Genomic DNA, 22,925 nt, shown 5'->3' with positions numbered 1-22,925 from the left:
CTCCCCTCTCCCACCCATTGTCGTTTGCTCTCCTACCCTCGCCGCTTTTCGCCTTCCTCCTCCATTGTTTTGTTCCTTGCAAACCAAGTAATTCAATCATTGCATTGTCATTGCTTGCAAACCAAGTAATTCAATCATTGCATTGTCATTGCTGAAGGCCCTCATTGCTCGAGTTTTTATTTTTCGGGGTTCTCGCAATCTGTTGCGTTATAGGATGGTGGAAGGGATGATTATCATGTGGCCGAAACTCTGAACTCAGTTTTTGGATGGTTTTACGTGGAGGATAATATGATATGGGGAGCTGCAGAGTGAGGATCAAAGCCTGTTGGTTTCCCCATGTTGTGTTCGTCGTCGTCTTGAGCTTGTTGTTGCCGTGCTTTTTGTGCCAAAATGACGATGATGATATGGCTCAGAACAAAACGCGGCCAGTCTTGCTATTTATACTCGGCTCATGGCTGGCAAGCTTACAGATCTCACTCATTATTTAAGCGGTGACCTTCTACGTGTAATGGGGTACTGCATTAAGAATGCGTGAGTATTTTCATACCCAATTCCCCCGTTCTTTTTTTGTTTTTTTGCCTTGCATTGTTCTGTACCATCCATTTCTCAAGGTTGGTTGTCTTGTATAATCTCAGGCAAGCTGATTGGGATGGAGCTTTCAATTTTACGGGGAAGGACGAATTCTTGTCTAATTGTATAAAAAACTCGAAAGGTGTGGATATCAGTCATCGAATATGTACAGCAGCAGAAATTAAGCACTATTTCTCAAGTTTCACTAAGTTTGGGGAGATGGCATTGCATCATTCAACCTACCTGAAACCAAACTTGAACTGCAATTTGAGCAATTGGGAAAGTGGATGTGAACCTGGATGGGGTTGTAGTATTAATAGTCAGGACAAGATTGACCTCAAATCTTCACGCATTCCTGCTCGAACTACTGATTGCCAGCCTTGTTGTGAAGGTTTCTTCTGCCCTGAGGGCATCACTTGCATGATTCGTAAGTATGGATCAACAGGGCTATTGTTATTATTGATAGAGTTTCACTCAACTCTATAATGTGGTCCAGCATAGTTTTCTTGCTGCTAGTATCTGATAATATATATACATATAGCCTTTCTCAGGTGCGGACGTTCGCACCAAAGTTTTGGTGCGGATTTCTATTTTTACACCACTTCCCGATCGAATTTCCTCAAACTTCCTTCTAGACATATTTAGATCATCTTGTGTAGATCATCTCTGCAAAATTTCAGCCAATTTGGTGATTGTTAAGGCCCTCAAAATCGAAAAAAAAATGGAGATGATGAAAGTGGTGCAAAAATGGAAATCCGCACCGAAACCTTCGGTGCGGACGTCCGCAGCCGAGAAGGCCTATATATATATATATTTTTCATAACTTCTTACTAATACTAGCTTTGAGGTGATCATGTACGTGTTGCTTTTTCCAGCTGCGTTCATTCTTAATTGTCATTGTTTTAGCTTTCATGCTTATTTAGATTGGGTTTTCACCAATCTCTTGCTTCTACAAGTTTGTGTTTTCATGCTTATGTCTTGCAACGTTCATGTGATTCTTGTTATAAGTCCAAAATAAAAGTATATCATAACATTATTTGATGCTTTTACAAGTCTGTTTACCGAACAAAAGATAGACAGAACCCTTCATACCTATTTTTTTTTTTTTTTGAGGAACTCTCCATACCATTCGGTTGTTGTTATTTTTATTTATTTTAGTCAAGTTATACATTTTGTTATCAGGGATGTAGACAATGATGATATATATGAAACCTAACAACTCCTTTTCTTTTAAATGAAGCTTGTCCTTTAGGATCTTACTGTCCCCGTGGAAAACAAAACAAAACGACTGGACTGTGTGACCCGTGAGTTCATATTCTAGTCTTTGCTTATCTTCTGATGCTTCTTTATCCCAGTTTCGTATGCTTTATACCATGCATCAATGTTCATTACTGGATTAATTTTGCAGATATACTTACCAAACACCCGCAGGAGATACAAATCATACTTGTGGCGGTGCTGATGTTTGGACTGATGCGAGTAAAACTGATTTATTTTGTTCACCTGGATCATACTGCCCCACTACCATAAAGAAAAACGAATGCAGTAGTGGGTATTGATTCTCATCCCATAATAACTTGCATTTGCAGCTGCTACTTGCTGCAAGATGATGAAGCATGAACTTATTGCAATTTGTTATGAAATATATCTAATCCTTTTTCTTGTTTCATGATTTGAGAAACTAGGCAACTTCTTGTGCTGTGCTCAGGATAAGTATTTACTCATTTTGTCTTCTCAATTTCAGATTTTACTGCAGGATGGGTTCCACTAATCAAAGACGTAAGTTTTGCTATATTCCAAGTCTGTTCCATGCGAACTTACAGCAACAGTAAATTAAGTAGATTTCATGCACTCATATCCTCTTACGAACACTAGTTTTCTATAAACCATTTTTCTTGGCCTAGTACCATTTCATACTCTTTCTGTGCACTCCAAAGGTTTTGCTTAATGTTTCTATTTTCAAGGCTTTGGTAGATCATGTAACATTTGTTTGCACCAACCATTTGCAGCATGCTTGAAGTTGACTTCCTGTAGTAAAGGAACTGCAGATCAAAAGATTCATGCATACGGGGTCTTCCTTGTTGTAAGTGTTCTTCTATCTTCTGGAAAGATGAAAATTTGAATCACACAACTATACGCTATTTGTTAGTTGCTTAATGTTATAAAGGGTATCAATCTTGGTATGTGCCTTCAGTTGGATCGAGTCCTTATAAAAGAACACATTATTATAACTTGCTTCTCCCTCTCTTAAGATATGTTCAATCACTTCAATGACATCTTTTTTCTGGACAATATTCAACTATGCAGTTCCTTGTAATTAGTTAAAAAATTACTTTCTCATTTTCAATGAAAAAGCAAGCGAAAAATATAAGGAATGGCATACTTCATTTCATCAGTAACACAATCTTCAAAGTCCCAAGTTTATGTTCTTCAAAACTTGATTCTGCACATATTGTAGAGATACTTGCTATTGTATGCTCCTCTCTCTCTCTCTCTCCACACACACACACAACAAACATACGTACATGTAGACATAATTTTGTACAGATATATATAGGAGGTAACTTCAAAAAAAAAAAATATAGGAGGTAATTGATTAATCAGATACTGTTCATTGTCTATCCAGGTTGCACTGAGTTTTATTTTGCTCATAATTTATAACTGCTCTGATCAAGTTCTTCTCCTTCGGGAAAGAAAAGCAGCCAAGTCTAGGGAAGCTGCAGCAAGACATGCACGAGAAACTGCACAAGCACGCGAAAGATGGAAATCTGCAAAAGATGGCCTTAAGAAGCGTAAATTGGGATTGACAGATCAGATGACCCGCACATTTTCTCGCAAAAAATCTGTAAGGAACTCAGAGCCTCTGAAGGTTTCAGGTCAATTTAAACCTAGTACAGATAATACTTCAACACCAGCTATGATACCTGGTACATTAAGCTCATCTGAGCATTCATCAGCAGCTTCAACATCAAAGGATAAGGAACCAAGCAACCTTACGAAAATGATGCAATCCCTAGAGGATGATCCGCATAGTACTGAAGGCTTTAATCTTCAGATTGGTGATAAAAATATTAAAAAGCAAACCCCAAAAGTTAAAAATCTGCATACTCACAGTCAAATTTTTAAGTATGCATATGGCCAACTTGAGAAGGAGAAAGCTATGCAACAAGAAACCAAGAACTTGACCTTTACGGGCTTAATCCAAATGGCCAAGGAGACTGAGATCAAGACTCGCCCGGTGATTGAAGTAGATTTTAAAGATTTAACTCTGACTCTGAAAGGAAAAGAAAAAAATCTTTTGAGGTGTGTTACTGGAAAACTTTTTCCTGGTCGAGTTTCAGCAGTCATGGGTCCTTCAGGAGCTGGGAAAACAACATTTCTTTCTGCATTATCAGGAAAAGTACATGGATGCACTGTCACTGGTTCAATTCTTATAAATGGTAAAGCTGAACCAATGACTGCCTTCAAAAGAATCATTGGCTTTGTGCCTCAAGATGATATTGTGCATGGAAACTTGACTGTGGAGGAGAATCTTCGGTTTAGTGCAAGGTGCAGGTATGTGATTCACATCTTCAAAATTTTCTCCATCATTGCTTGAATAAAGAAAATGAAAACATAAACAAATTAGTTTCACCATAAGTACAATCAAATTTTTCTTATTAGCAGACACTTGCCAAGTTGCCATCCTGAGTTCGTTATCAGACTTGTATATGCTGGTGAGGAAACCATATGTTAGTCTCTTATGTCACCGGCATTTATTTTCTCATTGTACAAAGCTAAGGATTTGTTGAGTGCAAAATAATCATGATGCTATTGCACATTTGCACATGCATTTCTACTTATCTTCATACGTGAATCTCTTTGGTTGGTTACTTTTTCCTACACCCCAACCACTAGATAATCGGTAGTCATCATATGTTAATAATCATGTAATTTTTCTGCGTCAATCAGTAAATTTCTTTGCTTCACTCTGATAGCTATTTCATCTTGTTGGTGGTCACCTTGATACTGCAGGCTGTCTGCCAACATGCCAAAACCTGATAAAGTCCTGGTTGTTGAAAGAGTTATTGAGGCTCTGGGACTAGGGGCAGTGAGAGATTCCCTGGTTGGTACTGTAGAGAAGAGAGGAATCTCTGGAGGGCAAAGGAAACGTGTTAATGTTGGCTTAGAGATGGTCATGGAACCTTCATTACTCATCTTGGATGAGCCTACTACTGGTTTGGACAGTGCATCTTCCCAGTTACTTCTTAAAGCCCTTAGACGTGAAGCTCGTGAAGGGGTAAACATCTGTATGGTACTTCACCAGCCAAGGTAGACATCCCTCCCTACAACTTCACTACATGAGGAATGCTTTAGAGACCACATTTTCCGATCACATCAACTGACCGCATGATGTTTAGTAAATAGTTGATAATCAATAGCCGCGCATGATGATTGATTAAGTTGCAGTTAATAACTAATGAGTATACAATTGGTCCAAAATGTGGTTAAAGAAGAATTGAAATTAGCCACTGTTATTTTCTGATGAAGATTATGTACGTAGCCAGCCATCAGGGAAGAGGCCATCATTAGTTGCATTTTTTCTGTTTATTAATGTTCTGAAGCTAGTGTTTTGATTGTTTGATTTTGGTGGGGGGTGACAGCTATACCCTATTCAGGATGTTTGATGATTTCATTCTTCTAGCCAAAGGCGGTCTGACTGTATATCATGGATCTGTAAAGAAAGTTGAAGAATATTTTGCTGGCATCGGAATTGTTGTACCAGACCGTGTTAATCCTCCGGACCACTTCATTGACATTTTGGAAGGTATAGTGAAACCAGACTCAGGTGTGAGTCATGAACAACTTCCAGTTAGGTGGATGCTACATAATGGGTACCCGGTACCTCAGGATATGATGCACCATCTAGATGGAATTGCTGCGAGCTCAGCAGGCCCAAAACCTGTAATGAAGCGAGATCAATCTTTTGCTGGAGATTTGTGGCGGGATGTGAAGACTAATGTTGAGGTGAAAAAGGATCACTTAAGACATAACTTCTTAGTGTCCAAGGATTTGTCAGACCGCGCTACTCCTGGGATCTTCCGGCAGTACAGATATTACCTAGGGAGGTATAACCATATAAGTATCCATTAATTCTTCAAATTTATTCCATCTGCCTAAACATATTATCTCTGTATCAAGTATCAACAAGATACTGTGGAAGGTGCAATACCTTTCCCCATTGCTTGCCCATGGCTAGTTAACCAAGAATAATGCAAATTGAAAAGAGTGACTAAAGGTTCAACATCATAGGGTTACGAGTTTGTTAAATGTAACTTGCTTTTTGGGGTTAAGTTTTTACTGAAAATTATGTTAAACCTCGAGTCCATGAGTCATCTCTTGATCAGATCTTTCTTTTCTTTTTTATTTGGCTATTAGCACTATAAACCAAAGTACTTGCATGAGCCTTGTATATGCTATAAGATGGTCCTTATTAAAGATTGAAACTATAGTTTACTATGGAGAAGAAGAACATTAATGTAATTGCTTGTTTGGCAGTTAAAGTTTATGAGCTTTTAGCTTTTGACATGAAAGTCTTATAGATAACTTGTTTCAGGGTAGGTAAGCAGCGGCTACGAGACGCTCAAATGCTGGCAGCGGATTATCTGATTTTGTTACTTGCCGGAGCCATCTTAGGGATCTTTTCCAAAATGAATGATGAAACATTTGGTTTCAACGGCTACCTTTATACTGTCATTGCTGTTTGTAAGTAACACAAACTTTCTGTTAACATTGAGTTTAACTTGGTGTTTTTAGCCTTTTAGTTAAGAGACTAATTTCATTTGGAGATCTATAATTACTTCATATTTCTGATCTTTTCACATGACAAATTATCATCTTCTATGGCAAAGTTTTAATGATCGATTATTACCTGCGATATTTAGAGTAGCTAGACATTACACTTGCTGTCTGTCTTGACTCTGTGCATATACATCTTACTTTTGATCTTTACAGTGTGCCTTGGCTCTTTGTGAATAATCTTAATTTTTTTGTAATTGCAGCACTACTTTGCAAAATATCAGCATTGCGAACCTTTTCTCTTGACAAATTACACTACTGGAGAGAAAGTGCATCTGGGATCAGCAGTCTGGCTCATTTTCTGTCCAAAGATACACTGGACCATTTCAATACACTCATCAAACCATTGGTGTATCTATCCACATTCTATTTCTTCAGTAACCCAAGGTCATCCTTTCAAGACAACTACATTATTTTGCTCTGCCTTGTGTACTGTGTGACGGGCATAGCATACGCACTCGCCATCTACCTTGACCCGAGTCCTGCCCAACTGGTACTTACCGAAAGATCTAGTTGATAAAACTCATTACATATATATTGTGTTTACATTTGTATATCATCTTAACGAGTTCTTTCTGTTAATATTTTCTCCAGACCTCAGTGCTTCTTCCCGTTGTCTTGTCTCTCATCGCAAACCAAGCTCCTACTAGTAAAATTGCAGGGGCTGTAGCAAGGTTTTGCTACACAAAATGGGCACTAGAAGCTTTTGTTGTTGCAAATGCTGAAAGGTTTGTTGTGACTAATTCTTCCTCTTGAGCTAGCTACTGGTTTTATCAAACCCCGAGTTACATTTACCCTCTACATTTTCCTGATCAGGTACTCTGGTGTGTGGCTGATCAGTCGCTGCACGACATTGTATAAAAGAGGCTATAACGTCAATGAGTGGATGCTATGTTTGATCATCCTCCTGGTGATCGGTGTACTTAGTCGTGCCCTGGCTTTCATTCTGCTGTTGATTACTCAGAAGAGATAGATTGGTTCGCAAGTCATCCTTGATCCTGCAGGTCAAAAATGAACACTCTTGTAATTTGTATAATAGTAACTGATCAAAGTGAGCAACACTCTTTAGCAACAGGAATTGATGGCTAACATTATAAGCAGAAATGTCCATGTGTAGATTAGATCAGATCCCACACCCTTTGTTTCCTTTTGTACAAAACAAAGCACTCTTCAGCTTACTTTTCGTCTTTTATGTATAGCAAGCACCTTAGCATCCAAAGTGAAATGACTGAATTCAAATCTGTTTAAATCACCCTGAACTCTTCAAAATAAGGTGTGAAAATAAACTCTATGAGAGCAACCACCGAAAGTGGCCTAGTGGTCGGGCGTCAGGTAGGGAAACCCCCAACCCGAGTTAGTTTCGTGAAGTTGTGAAAGTGGACAGGCACTAGAGTCCTGCTACGTCCACCAAAAAGTTATACCAAAATCTAATACCAAATTACGTGTCATCTACCACGTCATCACATTCTATTATAAGTTTCAGCATATATATATATCTAGTTTTCTTAATTAATAAACCCTTCATTCTCAAGAAAAAAAAAAGCCTTTTAAAAAAAATCAAAACAAGACAAAAAAACAAAAAACATAAACCCTAATCCACCAGAACTCATCTTCCTCTTTCAGCGACTTCTTAAACCTCTTCACCAATTGTCGAATATGAGGCAAACTGAGAATAATTTAGCATATGTATAGCAGCTAGATAAGGCCTTATAAGGCCATGAGATAATAATTTAGTCATGGCTATTAGAGAGGTAAGTGACTCTTTCCATGATGTTGTTGGTAAGACCGTAAGACTAATATCATATTTCACCAGTACCTATTAGAGTTTCTTCTTTCTTCTAAAACCCCAATTCCTTTTGCCTTAATAGGATTCCTACAATCTATTTGATCGAAATATCAATTAATTTTCTTCAAAAACAAAAAATTAAGTAGCAACTGAAAACTGATGTCGTAGTAGCAAATGAATGGTTGATCGTACATGAAACATGAGTATAAAAAAATATCTCATGAACAATTGGATTGAAGCGTGCTATTAATTTATCTGTCTTGAACTTTTATTATCAATTTAATTATATAATTTATTTTATTTTATTTAGAAAGATAAGCAAATATTGAATCCACTAAAACAAAAACTCCATGTAGTTTGGTAATGAGTTTTGGTATAATTTTTTGGGGACCTCAAGCGTTTTCCCAGGCACTATGCTGCGATCCATTTCACGAGGGATTAAAAATCACATCGTAGAGTGTAAATTATAAAATAACGAACATGAAAACCTTTTGGATCGGGCTTTTGGCCCATTCTATTCTATGTATGCAAAAAACAAAAAAAAACAAACAGACAAACTCGACCCAAGATTTAGACCATGAAATCTGCGTTTCGAAACGGTTACTTCTTCACACTCTCTCGCTCCTTAAACCCTAACATTCCCTCCACTCTCTTCGCTCTCCATCTTATCCCTCCTCACTCACCTCCCTCCATCTCATCGCCACCGTTCCGCTCCGTATCTCCAATCGCCTTCATGGCCGGCGGTGAGCCCCACGCGCTCCCACCACTGGAGAAGCAGTTCGAGGACTTCCGCGCTCAGCTAGAAGAGTCCGGAACACTTCGCGACCGCATTCGAGCGGTGGTGATGGAGATCGAGTCCACCACTAGGCTTATTCACTCCGGCCTGCTCTTGGTTCACCAGTCGCGCTCAACGCCCGGTACGGTGTCGTTTTTGTGTGAAATGATTGTGATGCGCTTTCGTTTTGTGATTGTTAGCACGTTATACGGCACCGTTTTGTATGAAATGACTGATTTTTGTGATTGTTTTTTGTTGGTTGAAGCAGAGGTTTTGGAGAAGCCGAAGACTCAAATTTCTGTGCTGAAGGAGCTCTACAATCGACTCGCTGAAATTGTGCGTGAAAGCCCCGGGAGATATTACAGGTTAGTGTAATTGAGCTTTCGGAGTTTGTTGTCGAAATTGAAGTATGGAATTTCAGCTCTTTTATGTATGATAGAAAAAGAAAGGAAATGTGAGTGTAGGTTAGTGCGAGTGGATTATATTGGAGATTAAGTTTTTGTTTGGATTTTGGCTTTGATGTGTTGTGTTTGTTTAGATATCATGGTGATTGGAAGAGCGAGACGCAGACCGTGGTTTCGCTGCTTGCTTTTATGCATTGGTTAGAGACAGGGACGCTTTTGTTGCACACTGAAGCTGAGGAAACACTTGGGTGTATGATTCTCATCTCTGTTATGGTTTATTTATGACTACAATATGGTTAAGTTGGTAGAGTTTTTAAAGTGTGCAGTTGAATTTCAATTTTTCCAAAATTGAGTTTGCGGATGACTGTTAATTTTGAGAAGTTGATGCATAATATTATTAAGGTAGTGATTTTGCGATTATAATTAGCAACTGGTTCCAAGTTTCTCAACCAGTTATTTAACAATCAAATTTCATATCGATCTTAGTGACAGAATGCCAAAGGGTTCCAAAATTATGATAGATGTTAAATGACTGATGCATGGTTGTATGAACTGTCATACTTTAGAATCATGACTGCTCATAATATGTACTATTAGCTCTCTATGTGGTTTAGTTTGTATTGCCTTTTAAGCTCTATATCTACTGATTTTTCAGTGAACGGCTCAGAATTTGGTCTCGATGTTGAAGACTATCTTGTTGGTGAGTTGTGTAAAATTTTGAATACATATTGCATTACAATGACTGTTCTGCGCAAGTCAACCAATTAACTTATTGCAACAATATCAACACGCTTTTCATGTTTTCCTTACCTTTGAAAAAGCACCAACTGAACATGCAAACTTATCGACATATTTCAGCTTAAAATACATGATCTTATTTCATGTTTCACAACTTAAGATGAGATTTTGCGTTGGCTGTCGGGCTGATATGTCCTTAATGTTGTCCAGGAGGCTTCTATAGATTATTGAAAATGCTGAATGATCATATTAATAAGCATTGCCAGTTTTTTGTTTTGTTTTGTTAAATATACATTGATGTGGATACTTTTCTCATATTGCAGGTATTTGTTTCATGTCCAATGAATTGGTAAGGAATATCTACAGTAGGCTTTCTCTGTTCTTCTTATTTACACTGCCTCAAAATGTTACAACATTGTCTTGAGTTTTATTTATGTTAATTTAAAAAAATGAGGAGAAAAGAATGTCTTCAGCATCAGGCTATTACATATAAGTAGTACATATATTCCTCCTCTCTTCGACATATTGAAATATAAATCTAAATTGACGGGTTAGAATGGAATCATAAAATTAGTATAGATGTGGGTTCATTGTGCGGTACATTGCTGCAGCCTAGGTATGTGGTTAACCAAGTGACAGCTGGGGACTATGATTGCCCAAGAAAGGTGATGAAGTTTTTGACAGATCTCCATGCATCCTTCCGTCTGCTCAATCTTCGAAATGACTTTCTGCGCAAGAAATTTGATGGTATGCTATTCGTTATAGTTCCATTTCTTCATCTCCGCACACCGTATGACCCCTTTAAAACTTATTTTTGTATTGCCCCAACATGAGTCTTTTGTGAACTGATGCAGGTATGAAGTATGATCTAAGAAGAGTTGAAGAGGTTTACTATGATGTAAAGATCCGAGGCTTGGCAGCCAATGGTGATTCTGTGGAAAAGCCAGCAGCATAAGGACAACCATAGAGTGCAAAAGTAGTACACTTCCTCTTTGTTCATCTTGATTGTTACATATTCTAGTGTCCTGCTTTTCTAGAGAAGCAGATGAGCTCTCTAGTGTTTTGTGTCAAAGACTCAGGAATTGTAATTGATCAAGCTACAGTTCTGCTTGTAACTTCACTGCAGAATGGAAGATGGTGAAACTAGATAGGTTATCCTTAGGCTTTTATATGTAATTCCGAAACATGGTTGAGGAAGAATGAAAGTCTAGATTCGAGATTCCATCTCTTAGACGCAAAATGGGGTTGGATATTGCTCTGCTTCCACCCCAGGAGAACGATAGGTCAGTTCACAATTCCATAGCAATGAAGATTGAGCATTTTAGTGGAATTGAAACATGAGATGAAACAAGGGGTGAAAATCATGGGGTAAAACTGAGATTACCGCCCTAATGAAATGGTTAAAATGTCATGTAAATGCTTTTCACTGACGGTAATCTAGTCAGCATCATTCAATTACAACTTTACTCGGGCAGGTAAAAAACCATAAATTGATTAAATTCCCACCAAATGCCGCGACCACCCCCAATCGAATGCCGTCCACCTCTCTCTTCTTCAAATCGTCTTTCAATCACTCTTTTCTCACATCTTCATTTTCTTTCCAGCGCCGTCTCCGAGAGATCGCAGATCGGCGCCGTTCAGCTCCGCTAGGTTTTGCGATGCTCCTTCGCCAGCTACTGTTCATTTACCGATCCTATAATTTCAATGTTTATATTTTGATTAATTGAATCTGCATAGGTTGATTATTTGAGAGGGATTTTCGAACAATGAGAACTGATAATTGCTTTAAATTGTAGGGTCAACCATACAGCTGTAGCATGAAATGGACCACGAAGCATATATGTGCAAGAAGTTTGTTAACATGAAATCCCAAAGGGTGAGAAAGACCGGAATTACTCCATTAGGGTGAGACGCACTACATCTTCTATATCTGTTTGTTCTTTCTCATTCACTAATTTTTTTACTTGAACTTGTAGCACTTTGTGGGTAATATGTTATAGTCCATTGAAATGTCTCTCAGTAGGGTGGATATGTAAAATTTATTCAAATCAAATTGTATTTTTCTACCTCATGTTGTGGCAGTTGAAGAATTTGAGAGAATCTGAAACTCTAGTACCAAAGTGAACTCATTGCGAAGCAGTACTAGAATTTCAGATTCTCTCAGATTCTTCACTGCCACAACATAAACACCTTACTGAGAGACATTTCAAGGTAACAAGACATATTACCCACAAAGTGCTACAAGATCTACTAAAAAAATTACTGAATGAGAAAAATCAAACAGTATAAAAGATGTCGTACGTCTTACCCTATGGAGTTATTCTGGTCATTCTGTTTGCCCGATCAAGTAATTACTTTCTCCCTAGTGAAATATTGTGACGAACTTTCAAGATATTCATGGGCAGAAGCGTGGGAAAATTCCTCAACAAATCTTTGAAAAAGCAGAGCAAAATTCAAGTTGAGGGATGTGTGATTCTTGTCCTAGTAAGTGAAATGGAATTTATATGATCATTGTCAATCGGAGATCTTCTGGGGTCTGCCATTATGACATTTGTATTTTGTATTCATGCACCCTTCTCATTATACTTCCATACTTATATTACATAATTAGTGTAAAATTTGACCCTTATTACATACTACTTCTAGATAATTTAAGAAAATATCTCAAAATATTAGCAATTGTCGTGGATACTATCTCTTCGAATGTAGACGATGGTGGAAACCAGTCCCACCCTCACTCCCGAGTGATCGAGGAAGAATTTTTATTTAGCGTGATATTACTATTAAATTCTGACCCTCGTAATTTATTTTTCTGGCTACGCCGCCAGCTATATGTATTAATTTTTCAGTGAGCGTCTCAGAATTTGGTCTGGATGTTGAAGACTATCTTGCTGGTGAGTTTTGTAACATTTTGAATACATAATTGCATTACAGTGATTGTTCTGTGAAACAATTCTACCAATTAATTTTGTGCAACAATGTTAAAGCACCAGCTTTTCATGTGTTATTTACCTTCTATGACAATAGCACCAACTAATACAAAGTTATGATATAATTCAGCCGAAAACATGATCTTATCTCATTTCAAAAACTTAAGGTGAGATTTTATGTAGGTTGTTGTGCTGATATGTCCTTAGTGTTGCCCAGGAGGCTTGATAGATTATTGAAAATACGGAATGATCATACTAATTACTAACAAGCATTGTAGGTTATTTATTATCTAAATATACATTGATGTGGATAATTTTCAAATACTGCAGGCTTTTGCTTCATGTCCAATGAATTGGTTCTGCTTATTCTTGCTGCCTCAAAATGTTACGACATTGTCTTGAGTTCTATTTCTGTCAAGTTTAAAAAATTATGGGAGAAGAGAATATCTTCAGACATCAGGCTATTGCAGATGATACTAGACTACCAGTGCATATGTTACTCCTCACATCAACGTATTGAAATCTAAATTCTATATTGAAGGCTTAGAATGGAATCATAAAATAGTTTAGAAGTGGGTACATTGTTGCAGCCTATGTATGTGGTTAACCAAGTGACAGCTGGGGACTATGACTGCCCATATGCCCAAGAAAGGTGATGAAGTTTTTGACAGATATCCATCATCCATGCATCCTTCAGTCTGCTCAATCTTCAAAATGACTTCCTGGGCAAGAAATTTGATGGTATAAATTCAATTAAAAAAAAAAAAAAAAAAAGGTAACCTCGTCCTCTCTGCAAGCCTCGTGTCTGCTTAAAATTAATTTTTGTATTGCCCTTGCATGAGTCTTTTGTGAACTGATGCAGGTATGAAGTATGACCTAAGATGAGTTGAAGAGGTTTACTATGATGTAAAGATCCGAGGCTTAGCAAGTTAGCAGCCAATGGGGATTCTGTGGAAAAGCCAGCAGCATAAGGACAACCATAGAGTGCAGGTACTGTAGTACACACCCTCTTTTCCTCTTGTATTTTTTTTTTCACATTCTAGTGTCCTGCTCTTCTAAGTCCGAAACATCGTCGAGGAAGAATGAAAGTCTAGATTTCAGTATCCATTTCTTGGTCACAAAAGGGAGTTGGATATTGTTCTGCTTCCAGTCCGGTAGAACAATCCCCATGCTCTTTTACATTGTTTCAATTATTGGTCAGTTTAGTATTTGCTTTCATGATCATGTTGGTTCTCAACTATGGCATTGAAAAGTGGAAGCAACCAAGGCAGGTGGGCCTGCAATGGATATAATCGGACTTGAATGATTTGCCTAATAACCTGTCACATCCAATTATTATCCATCATCCTCGTTGCCTACAGCTATCGTTTTTCTTTGTCAAATTCTACTAGCTTGTAGCCTATCTTTAGGGTTGTATGATAACAGGTCTTGGCCGTTCCCATCCATCCAATCTAGCAACTCATTATTTTCACTTTTTACTCATCAACTTTCAACTTGAAAACAATAAGTGGGACAGTAAATTTATAAAGGCTGATTATGAGATGCACTTTGAGAATTGCATAAACATTGATCAGTTTCACAAAAAAACTGAAATTGAAGGTCATATGATCAGTGAAGTATTGGGGAGACAATCTCATCACTTCAGGTCCAACCTTGCCTCTAGGTGAAGATAAGACATTGTCTATCACATTGCAGTCGGAAGTTTAACGACTACTTATTGCATGGTAACGAAGATCGAACATTTTTATTTCTATTATGAATTTGTTAGACGTGAGATGAAGATAGTTAAAGCATCTTCAACAGCTTCCTTATATTCTTGATTTTATCAATTTTGGGTAATATTGGGTTGTTTTGTGGTCCAACAGCTTCTTTATCCCATTCCCCAAAATGGGGATGGAGAAGAAAGAAAAGCACTCTTTCCCTAAATTTGCAGCAAAGCCTTCCTTCCCAAAATATTAATTATTCACGTACTCTAACAATAAGAACAAAAATCTAGAATATTTTATTGGGTAATTTATGTTATAATGAAATATATGGTTTTTTTTTGTTATTATTAATAATCATGTAGCATATTTTAGAGAAATTTTAAATACACACCTTTGTTATTTTATATTTCATATCAGATTTTATAGATATGTTTAATTACAAAAACATCCATCAATTATTAGGGGAAAAAAAAACTTTCTCTTCCCTAAAACTTAATTTTTCTCCACTATTATTACGCATCAAAAGAAAAAAAATAAAAATCTATTCTCTAAATTTTATCACTTGAATTTCGATTACTGTCGTAATCACATGTATTATTTACCGATTCATTTGGTTTTTTTTTTATCAACTTTAGTTTTTATCATGCAGACTAAAAACTAGTTTGATGTTATTGTACTTTTACTAGTTTCTTAACTTTGAAAAAATTATGTATGTTCAATATTTTTTTTCTTCAAATTCTAGCCGATTGATGTTATATTAGAGATTTGAAGTTCGAATATAATATTACTTTTTTGATTATAAATTGAAAAATATCAAGAAAAATTTATAACCCGATCAAAAAAATCTAGCAGAAAATAAAAAAGAATAAGTAAAGAGAGTTGTGAAATAGTAAATATATTGAGGGTATTTTAGGCAGTTTGAGGTGTGTATTTAGTATAATATTGAAATGAAAAATTAAATGAGTAGTGTATTAAGTAAGAGGTGTGTATGTAAAATTTCTCTATATTTTATTGTTGTAATAAATACTGAAATCTGCAAAATGGAGAAGCTGTTGGAGTCAGAGCATAAATTTTTTAAAGATTTTAGCTTTTATTTCCCTATTTAATTTTTTTTTTCTAAAAAACTGTTAGAGATGCTTTATTTCTTATTTCTCACCAGCATTTGCATTTAGTAGGAAACGAAGATGAGGGGTCAAAATCATGGGTACAATTGGGATTACCACCCTAATCAGTTAAGTAATCACATGTTCCAAGTCGACGGTAGCCTAACTTCTGTCAGCAAGGTTTGACTGCAATTTTACTCGGGCAGTTAAAAAAGTGCCACACATGCCGATGGACCAAGCAGCACACTGGAGATATTTTCCTGATTAAAAAACCCATAATTTCCGATCTAACGCCGTCAAGGCCGTAACGTGGATGAGCACAAGCCGCAACCACCCCACCTGAATGCTTTCCACGTGTCGCCGGACTCGGAACTCCCATTCGGGTCGGGACTCCACAACCCGAAAAGATCACAAAAATATAAAAAGGTGCCCCAAACGCACCCTAACCCCTCGATTTCGTGTCCCTTTTTGGCGGTTCTGAGCCCTTTCGGTTTCGAACATTTGCACGAAAATCTCTCTCTCTCGCTCGCTGAGTCACACTCCGAGGTCAGATCTCGGCCCTCTCTCATCTTCTCCATCTCTCGATCTCTCTGCTCAGATCTTCATTTTCGCTTTGCGCTTTCGATTTCCAGCTCCGTTTCCGGGAGATCGCGGACTGGCTAGGTTTCCGATGCGCCAGGTACTGTTCAGTTTCCGATCTGATGTTTTTTTTTTGTTTTGTACAGCTGAGGAAACAAAGCTCCGTGGATTAATTATAACTTGAAGTTTTATGATTTTAGCGAGGAAATGAATAAGCTTTGACTTGATTGAACTGATCAGCTGCTCAAATTTTTCCATTTTTATCCCTAGTATTAAGCGGACAGTAACATTAATCGGAGCTGTATTTTTTTCTTTATAAATTAAATTGGATCTTTGGGATCTCCTTTTCTTTTTCTGTAATGTTATGTTAAATGTTAAAGTCTGCTTTATGAAAGGTCTTTTTTTTGTGGTTTATACTGATCAGATGGTGCTAATTGATCTTAGTTTGTTAAAATTGGGGATTTGTTTATTTTTTAAAGTTCGTAAACGGATCAAGGGGTTGTAATATAGAAGAACCTCATTTGGAGTGTTTCTAATCGTCACCTGAAGTGTACTAATGCCACATTATTTTTTTGGTCTAGGATACAGAACACTGCGTTTTATTTGCTCTCTCATAACTGCATATTGGAACAAAGCACCCTGCTTGGTTGTGTAAAATGATAAAAGGTTTATGGGCGTATGCAAGCTTTTATTACCAATAATTAGAACACTTGGATCCTCTTATGAAATTTCTTTTGCCATGTTCCCATGTTAATGTTTTAATCGATTGAATCTGCATAGGTTGATTATTTGGGAGGAAATTTTCTACAAAGAGAACTAAGTTATTGCTTTGAATTGTAGGATCAACCACTGTAGCATGAAATGGATCATGAAGCTCAGTTGTGCAAGAAGTTTGTCAACATGAAATCCCAAAGGGTGAACATTTTTTAATACTTGCTGGCAGTTCCATTATGTAGCATGTGTATTCTTTTTCCTTTGCTAAACTGCTTTTTCCAAGCATGCTTTCAGACTGTGGACTGCACATAGATTTTCCAAACTATTCAAACTGATAGTTGCTTTTCTGTATGACATTATAAATTTTGTAGTTAAAATTTGATGCCTGATCCTTGTAATTAAACTTCTACTTCCTCAGTTCCTAGACTGGCATAAGGACTTGTATGATATTTTTCATCTTTTCCTCGACAGGTGAAGGCGGAAGATTATTTTGCTCCTGCACTGGATGATGAAACCGAAACTATTGAGCACCTACTAGCAGAACCTAAAGCTGAATTTGTTACAGTTGATGGTGTCTTGTGTTTTGGCAAGGAGAATGCAGAAAATTGCTTGAACTTTGATGACTTTTCTTCTGGATTTGACTATGGACTAAATACATTTAATGGTAATGCTACTAAATGTAACTGTGCACAATGTTGATTACTTACTAATTTTATGTATTTATATAAAACCCTGTTGTTATTGAATTTTGCCTCTTTACTTGAGAGCACATTGTGTGCACGTCCTTGCAAACAATTTCTAACATGGTTTATTTAGCCTCTTTACCTTTGACCCCTAGATTGAAATTCTTTCACAATTCATAGTGATCCTATTGCATGGAGAAACCTAAATAGTACAGAATATATTGGATTCTCTAAAGAAATTGCAGGCATTTTACACCTGCATGCAATGAACTCTTATTTATGTGATGATAGAATAAATACCAAATGGTGTTTTTACAAAAGATGTGTTATTTATTGAATTCGCCTTTGGACAGTAGAGATTCATTATGTTTTTAGTTTGATATTGTTCTAATGCCTTGTACTTTTTGGTTTTGTAAGGTGAGCGGCATTCTGTTCATCCCCGCGGGTTGCGTTCTGCTCATCCTCGCCAAGGGGACTATGAATTAGAACTTGGAGTATGTACCTAACTACTTGGCTTAATTAATATTCATGTCAGAGTTGTGTTCTCTGTGTTGTATTTCCAGAAATCAGCTCCTATTTTAGTTTCATCCCAATGTTTGTATTTTGATACATTTAACTTGATATGCATTACAGTTTTTATTTGCTTCCATATGTGATTGCTCCTTTGATGAGGTTGATTTAGTAGGTTCTTGATGGGTTGCTGGATGAAATTGAAGAAGTGGAAGATATTCATGCAACAAATGGTCTTGCAAGTCCATGTGATGATTTTCTTCTTGGTGAAAAATTTTACCATGTTCTCGTTCTTAATTGTGACAGCTTAATATTGTGAGATCTGGTATGGTATCTGTCTCTTATTTTCTCATGTTGTCTTTTTCCTTCTGCAGATATTGGATTTACAGGGAAACTTTCTGAATTGGAATTTGGTCCTTGTGAAAAATCAAATTGTGGAAACACTGAAAGTCGGTCTCCAGGGTTAAGTGGTAGTAGTAATAGTGCTGTAGGAGTTTCAGAATCGTCAACAGTGACAATTCAAGAATTTGAGTGCAAAAATCATTCTCATCCCAAGGAATCACCTCATAAGTTTCCTGGTGACTTCAGGCGGAAAAAAAGACGTCAGACACCAGTTGAAAGAACTACCTGCCCTAGTTCGTTCAGTTTACAAAACCTTGAGGAACCTTTAGTGAATGGGTTATTGTCAAGTGAAAATGAGAAATCCTCTGTTGAAGCAAACAAAGTTGGTGCCCTTATTAAGAAGAAAAGGCTGCCTAAGACTACTCAGAGACTCGTTAAAAGGAAAGCAAAAGATTTAGTGGAAAGTGAAAACATCTCCCATCTTGCTGCTACAGAGGATCAGTGCTTGAATGCTAGATCTCAGAATAAACTTCATCCAAGACCTAGGACATTGCCACCAGTGCCTGAGGAGGATTCAATTTCAGATAATCTGACACTGTCTGAATTCAAGATTCGGATAGCACGTCCAAAGAAGCAGGTAACAATTCAAATCCTCATCTTCTTCCAATAAAACTTCAAATAAAAGCATGGAAAGTGGAAACTGTCTTCTTCCTGCAGTATTTCAACTTGTCTAGTGTCTCTGTGGTTCCGTTTTATTTCCCTTGTCAAGTTATAAAAAAAATTAATTAATAGCTAACTGTAAGAGTATGGGTATTGCTATATCTGGATCACCGCATTGGAGTATGTGAGAGTATCTGTATTATGACTCTGCAACATATGAGTCTAATATGTCATCTGACAGTCCTTGGTCAGACCCAGGTTAATTTTACATCTCTTGTATGGATATGTGCTGCTGCCTTTCGGTAGCTTTACTTCTATTGATTCTGGGGATCCCAGATTACGTATAGCCAAAGGATTTGGTGTATATTCTGAGGTATCAGCTGGGTAGAAATGTTCTTGTTGCACTGAAGGCACTGCTCTCCTGATGTACATTAACCTAAAGTCCTAAAAGCATAAGATATTGGAATCAAAATGAAAACAGCAAAGGCATTCGAAAATATTTCTCTACGGTTATTTTACATCTTCTTTTCATGATTGTCTAACAGTTTTAGAATTTTTATTGGCACAGGCAATTCGGACTGAATTTCAACCCATTACATCTGAATCTGAAGATGAAATTGTGAGAGTGACGATACCCGAAAAGCATGATACAAGGAAGCATCAACCTATTAAATCTAAGTCTGAAGATGAAAAGGTGACCATGAAGATATCCAAAAAGCGTGATCAAAGGAAGCATCAACATATTAAATCCAAGTCTGAATATCAAACTGTGTCAAGGAGAAGATCTACAAGGCATAATCGAAGGAAGCATCAGCCTGTTGACTCTGACTCCGAAGATGAGATCCTGAGGAGGAAAAGATCTAACAAGGATGATCGAAGGAAGCATCAAAGGATGTGGGATATCTCTGAGATTATGACATTGGTTGATGGTATTTCTGAGTATGGAGTTGCACAATGGACACGCATAAAGAGGCTTCTATTTACTAATGCTTATCGTACGCCTATAGATCTCAGGGTACACCATTATTTTCTACCAACTAAAGGTCTTCCCATATCTAGAAAAAGTGGAGAGGGCTAGTTCTCTAGTCTGAACTTTCTAATGTGCAAGCCGTCCTGGATTTGGGGCAGGCCACTTGTGGTCTCATGTGCAATCTGTGGTCCAGATTTAACTGGCTTTCTCCATCTTTTTGTGAAAATGGGAGGAGCTTGCTTTCAATTTCAACAGTTGCCTTTTGTGTTATCTTCTCATTCTATTCACTATTGTGCATGCTGCAGGACAAATGGAGAAATCTTCTGAGTAACTGCTGTCACAGGAAACTGAAGAAAGAGGTAAGCTTTCTGTCTATTTGTAATTTCATGTCTGTTGGGGTTTGTTGAAAATGTTATGTCAACTAAAATTGTTTGTGGTGCGGTGTGGTGTGCCAAATACAGCTTGATGAAAAGGAGGAGAATGACATGGATCTACCGAAGTCACTGATATACCGAGTGCGTGAGCTGGCAAAGAAACATCCATATCCAAGGCAGCGTGGTAAAAAGTGTTCCCCTGCCATACTCCCTGTTGAAAGCAAAGGTGCTTCATCTGACCTCATCATAAAGTATGTGAGAAGGAAGAACCGTTCTTGAAGTTCATTGCTGCAGCAACTTGATAGTCAGGACTGTACTTTACTTGTAAAAAGTCTCTGTTGTTATTAACAAGCTTTTCTCATTAACATCCTGTTCTTGGATCTCTGGAAAATGTGATTGCTGAATTCAGGCTGTCAGCTACAGTGGGCTGTATTTCTCTTTTGTAATGAGATTATCAGATATTATGTCAGACGAGAGGAGTTTTATATGGCATTAATGCATATCTTTTGTAGGAATTTACTTATGGGTAACTTACAAACATTGTTGCTGGACAAACTTGTAAATGCGTACATTTTATAGGTGTGATCAGCTGTTAGTTGTCTTACCCTAAATCTAGTTACTATTTGTCGATTGTTATCGTCTTCTATGTTGGGAATGATCGAGAGGCTCGAAAGGCGCATGAAGCCTTGTGTTTTCAGAATACGACACTGAGCGCCTCATCGATGCGATGGAGGTTTTGAAATTTACTTGGAATCTTGCAGAGAGCAGATGGTTTACGTTGCCATCTACTCTTTGTACACTTCTGATGATTTTAAACCTTGTTCTGAGTCATTTATATATTGCTCATTAGCTTGGGAGGATTTGTGATCAAATTTATGAACATCTAGCTGTGGATATTATGTGTATAAAGAGGAAACCTTTCAGTCATTTTGCAGATACTATTTCCCACTTTCTCATGTTAGCAACTTAGCATCATAAGGGACTATTCCATTTCATAGGAGGATTACACATTTACACGGCAAATAACATTCGCAATACCACATAAAGATCATCTGCTATAAACTACAGGATACTACATGTCACGGATTAAGCCCCATCTTTCATTAGCCAGTTCCACCATCACCATCTCCTGGAGAAGAGCCACTTGGATCATTGTAATACTGTCTAGGAATGCTGTGATGGTTGTCGATTTGGTGGTTGTCCATACGGCTTCCTGTGTACTTAGCATTGCTCTTCTCCATGGCATTTTTCGCGCTTTCACCATGGTGGTGCCGCTGTTCTTGTCCATATATTCCTCCCAGCATAGCTCTTCTTGGTGCTCCCAGGCATGAGCTTGCCATAATCATCAACATCAAAAATAGTACTGCTACCACCTTCATTGCACAAGTTCGTATATGAGCATGAATTGATGTGTCACTTTGATTTTTGAGAAGGGGGTTTGTGGAGAGTGGGACTTCCTAGATTGAAATCAATGTGTCCCAAAAGCCAAACTGTGAGTAGATGAAGAGAGAAAGGAGCTTGGTGTTTTGTGGGGGTGATGGTTAAATTAGCTAGGAGTTGGTTGATTATATAGAGGAAGGGATGAATGAACTTACTATTGGAAGTTGGTATTAAAATTAGTAATTATGGTGTCTCCACTAAATATCAGACAAGATTAAGTGGGTTTTCCATATTATTGAGCTTAATATATAACCTCTTTTGCGTGTAAAGATTACTTCTTTGTCTATAGCCACTTCAATAGGAAAATCCACCTACTTTCCAAGTGGGAATTGTAGTATTCACAAACACAAGTCAATTCCAGCATAATGGGGTTTGCTGTTTCAGACACTTTCTTATGCCACTTCACAAGTCTATATTGCCAGACAAAGTGTTAGATTTAGGTAGACTTCTCATAATCACATATTAGCCATCTGTCTATTTGCTTTCTTGCAAACTGAGAACAGAAGTTGTGTACTGTTATCCTGAAGATCTGAACTCGTATTCAAGCCATCTGTTGTAAGATAAATAGAAGACAATGAGCATTAGTACAGTCACTAAATTTACTAAGAGAAACAATAAGTTGGTTTCCTTTGAAAAGCATATCTTTGATCTCTAGCTAGATTTGCTAATCCACTTAAAACTTGAGAATCAAGTTTACTACAAGTTTTAAGAAAAAGTGAGTAGTGATAAGTAGTTTCTGATTGTACATTATCCCAACGATCAAGTTGTGTGTGGTAATAAAATCAATGTTTCTGTTTTTCTTT

The 22,925-nt window shown here is 37.3% G+C and overlaps 3 protein-coding genes across 3 annotated transcripts; all 3 read left to right on the top strand.

Annotated features, from left to right (window-relative positions):
• The first annotated feature begins 451 nt into the window (after positions 1-451).
• LOC101312280 (putative white-brown complex homolog protein 30-like) lies at positions 452-7,555 on the top strand. Its single transcript, XM_004306201.1, has 14 exons — positions 452-531; positions 636-997; positions 1,811-1,874; positions 1,979-2,122; positions 2,315-2,349; positions 2,580-2,653; positions 3,197-3,446; positions 3,528-4,125; positions 4,585-4,881; positions 5,214-5,678; positions 6,167-6,315; positions 6,612-6,901; positions 7,003-7,136; positions 7,225-7,555. Exons 1-14 carry the CDS (start codon positions 452-454, stop codon positions 7,379-7,381), a joined length of 3,099 nt encoding a protein of 1,032 aa, XP_004306249.1. The 3' UTR covers positions 7,382-7,555.
• Positions 7,556-8,771: 1,216 nt separating this feature from the next.
• On the top strand, positions 8,772-11,339 carry LOC101292436 (translin-like). The gene is made up of 7 exons (XM_004304399.1): positions 8,772-9,111; positions 9,238-9,334; positions 9,508-9,623; positions 10,029-10,073; positions 10,435-10,460; positions 10,723-10,858; positions 10,966-11,339. The coding sequence occupies exons 1-7, from the start codon at positions 8,772-8,774 to the stop codon at positions 11,064-11,066; spliced, it is 861 nt and encodes a 286-aa protein (XP_004304447.1). The 3' UTR covers positions 11,067-11,339.
• A 5,075-nt stretch (positions 11,340-16,414) lies between these two features.
• On the top strand, positions 16,415-21,421 carry LOC101292143. The gene is made up of 9 exons (XM_004304398.1): positions 16,415-16,529; positions 17,270-17,344; positions 17,615-17,807; positions 18,244-18,320; positions 18,512-18,602; positions 18,711-19,315; positions 19,907-20,353; positions 20,614-20,667; positions 20,770-21,421. The coding sequence occupies exons 2-9, from the start codon at positions 17,291-17,293 to the stop codon at positions 20,959-20,961; spliced, it is 1,713 nt and encodes a 570-aa protein (XP_004304446.1). The 5' UTR covers positions 16,415-16,529; positions 17,270-17,290; the 3' UTR covers positions 20,962-21,421.
• Positions 21,422-22,925: the final 1,504 nt, after the last annotated feature.

This window comes from Fragaria vesca, linkage group LG6 (assembly GCF_000184155.1).
Source record: "Fragaria vesca subsp. vesca linkage group LG6, FraVesHawaii_1.0, whole genome shotgun sequence".
NCBI lineage: Eukaryota > Viridiplantae > Streptophyta > Magnoliopsida > Rosales > Rosaceae > Fragaria > Fragaria vesca.
This window is presented reverse-complemented; position numbering and strand designations above follow the sequence as displayed.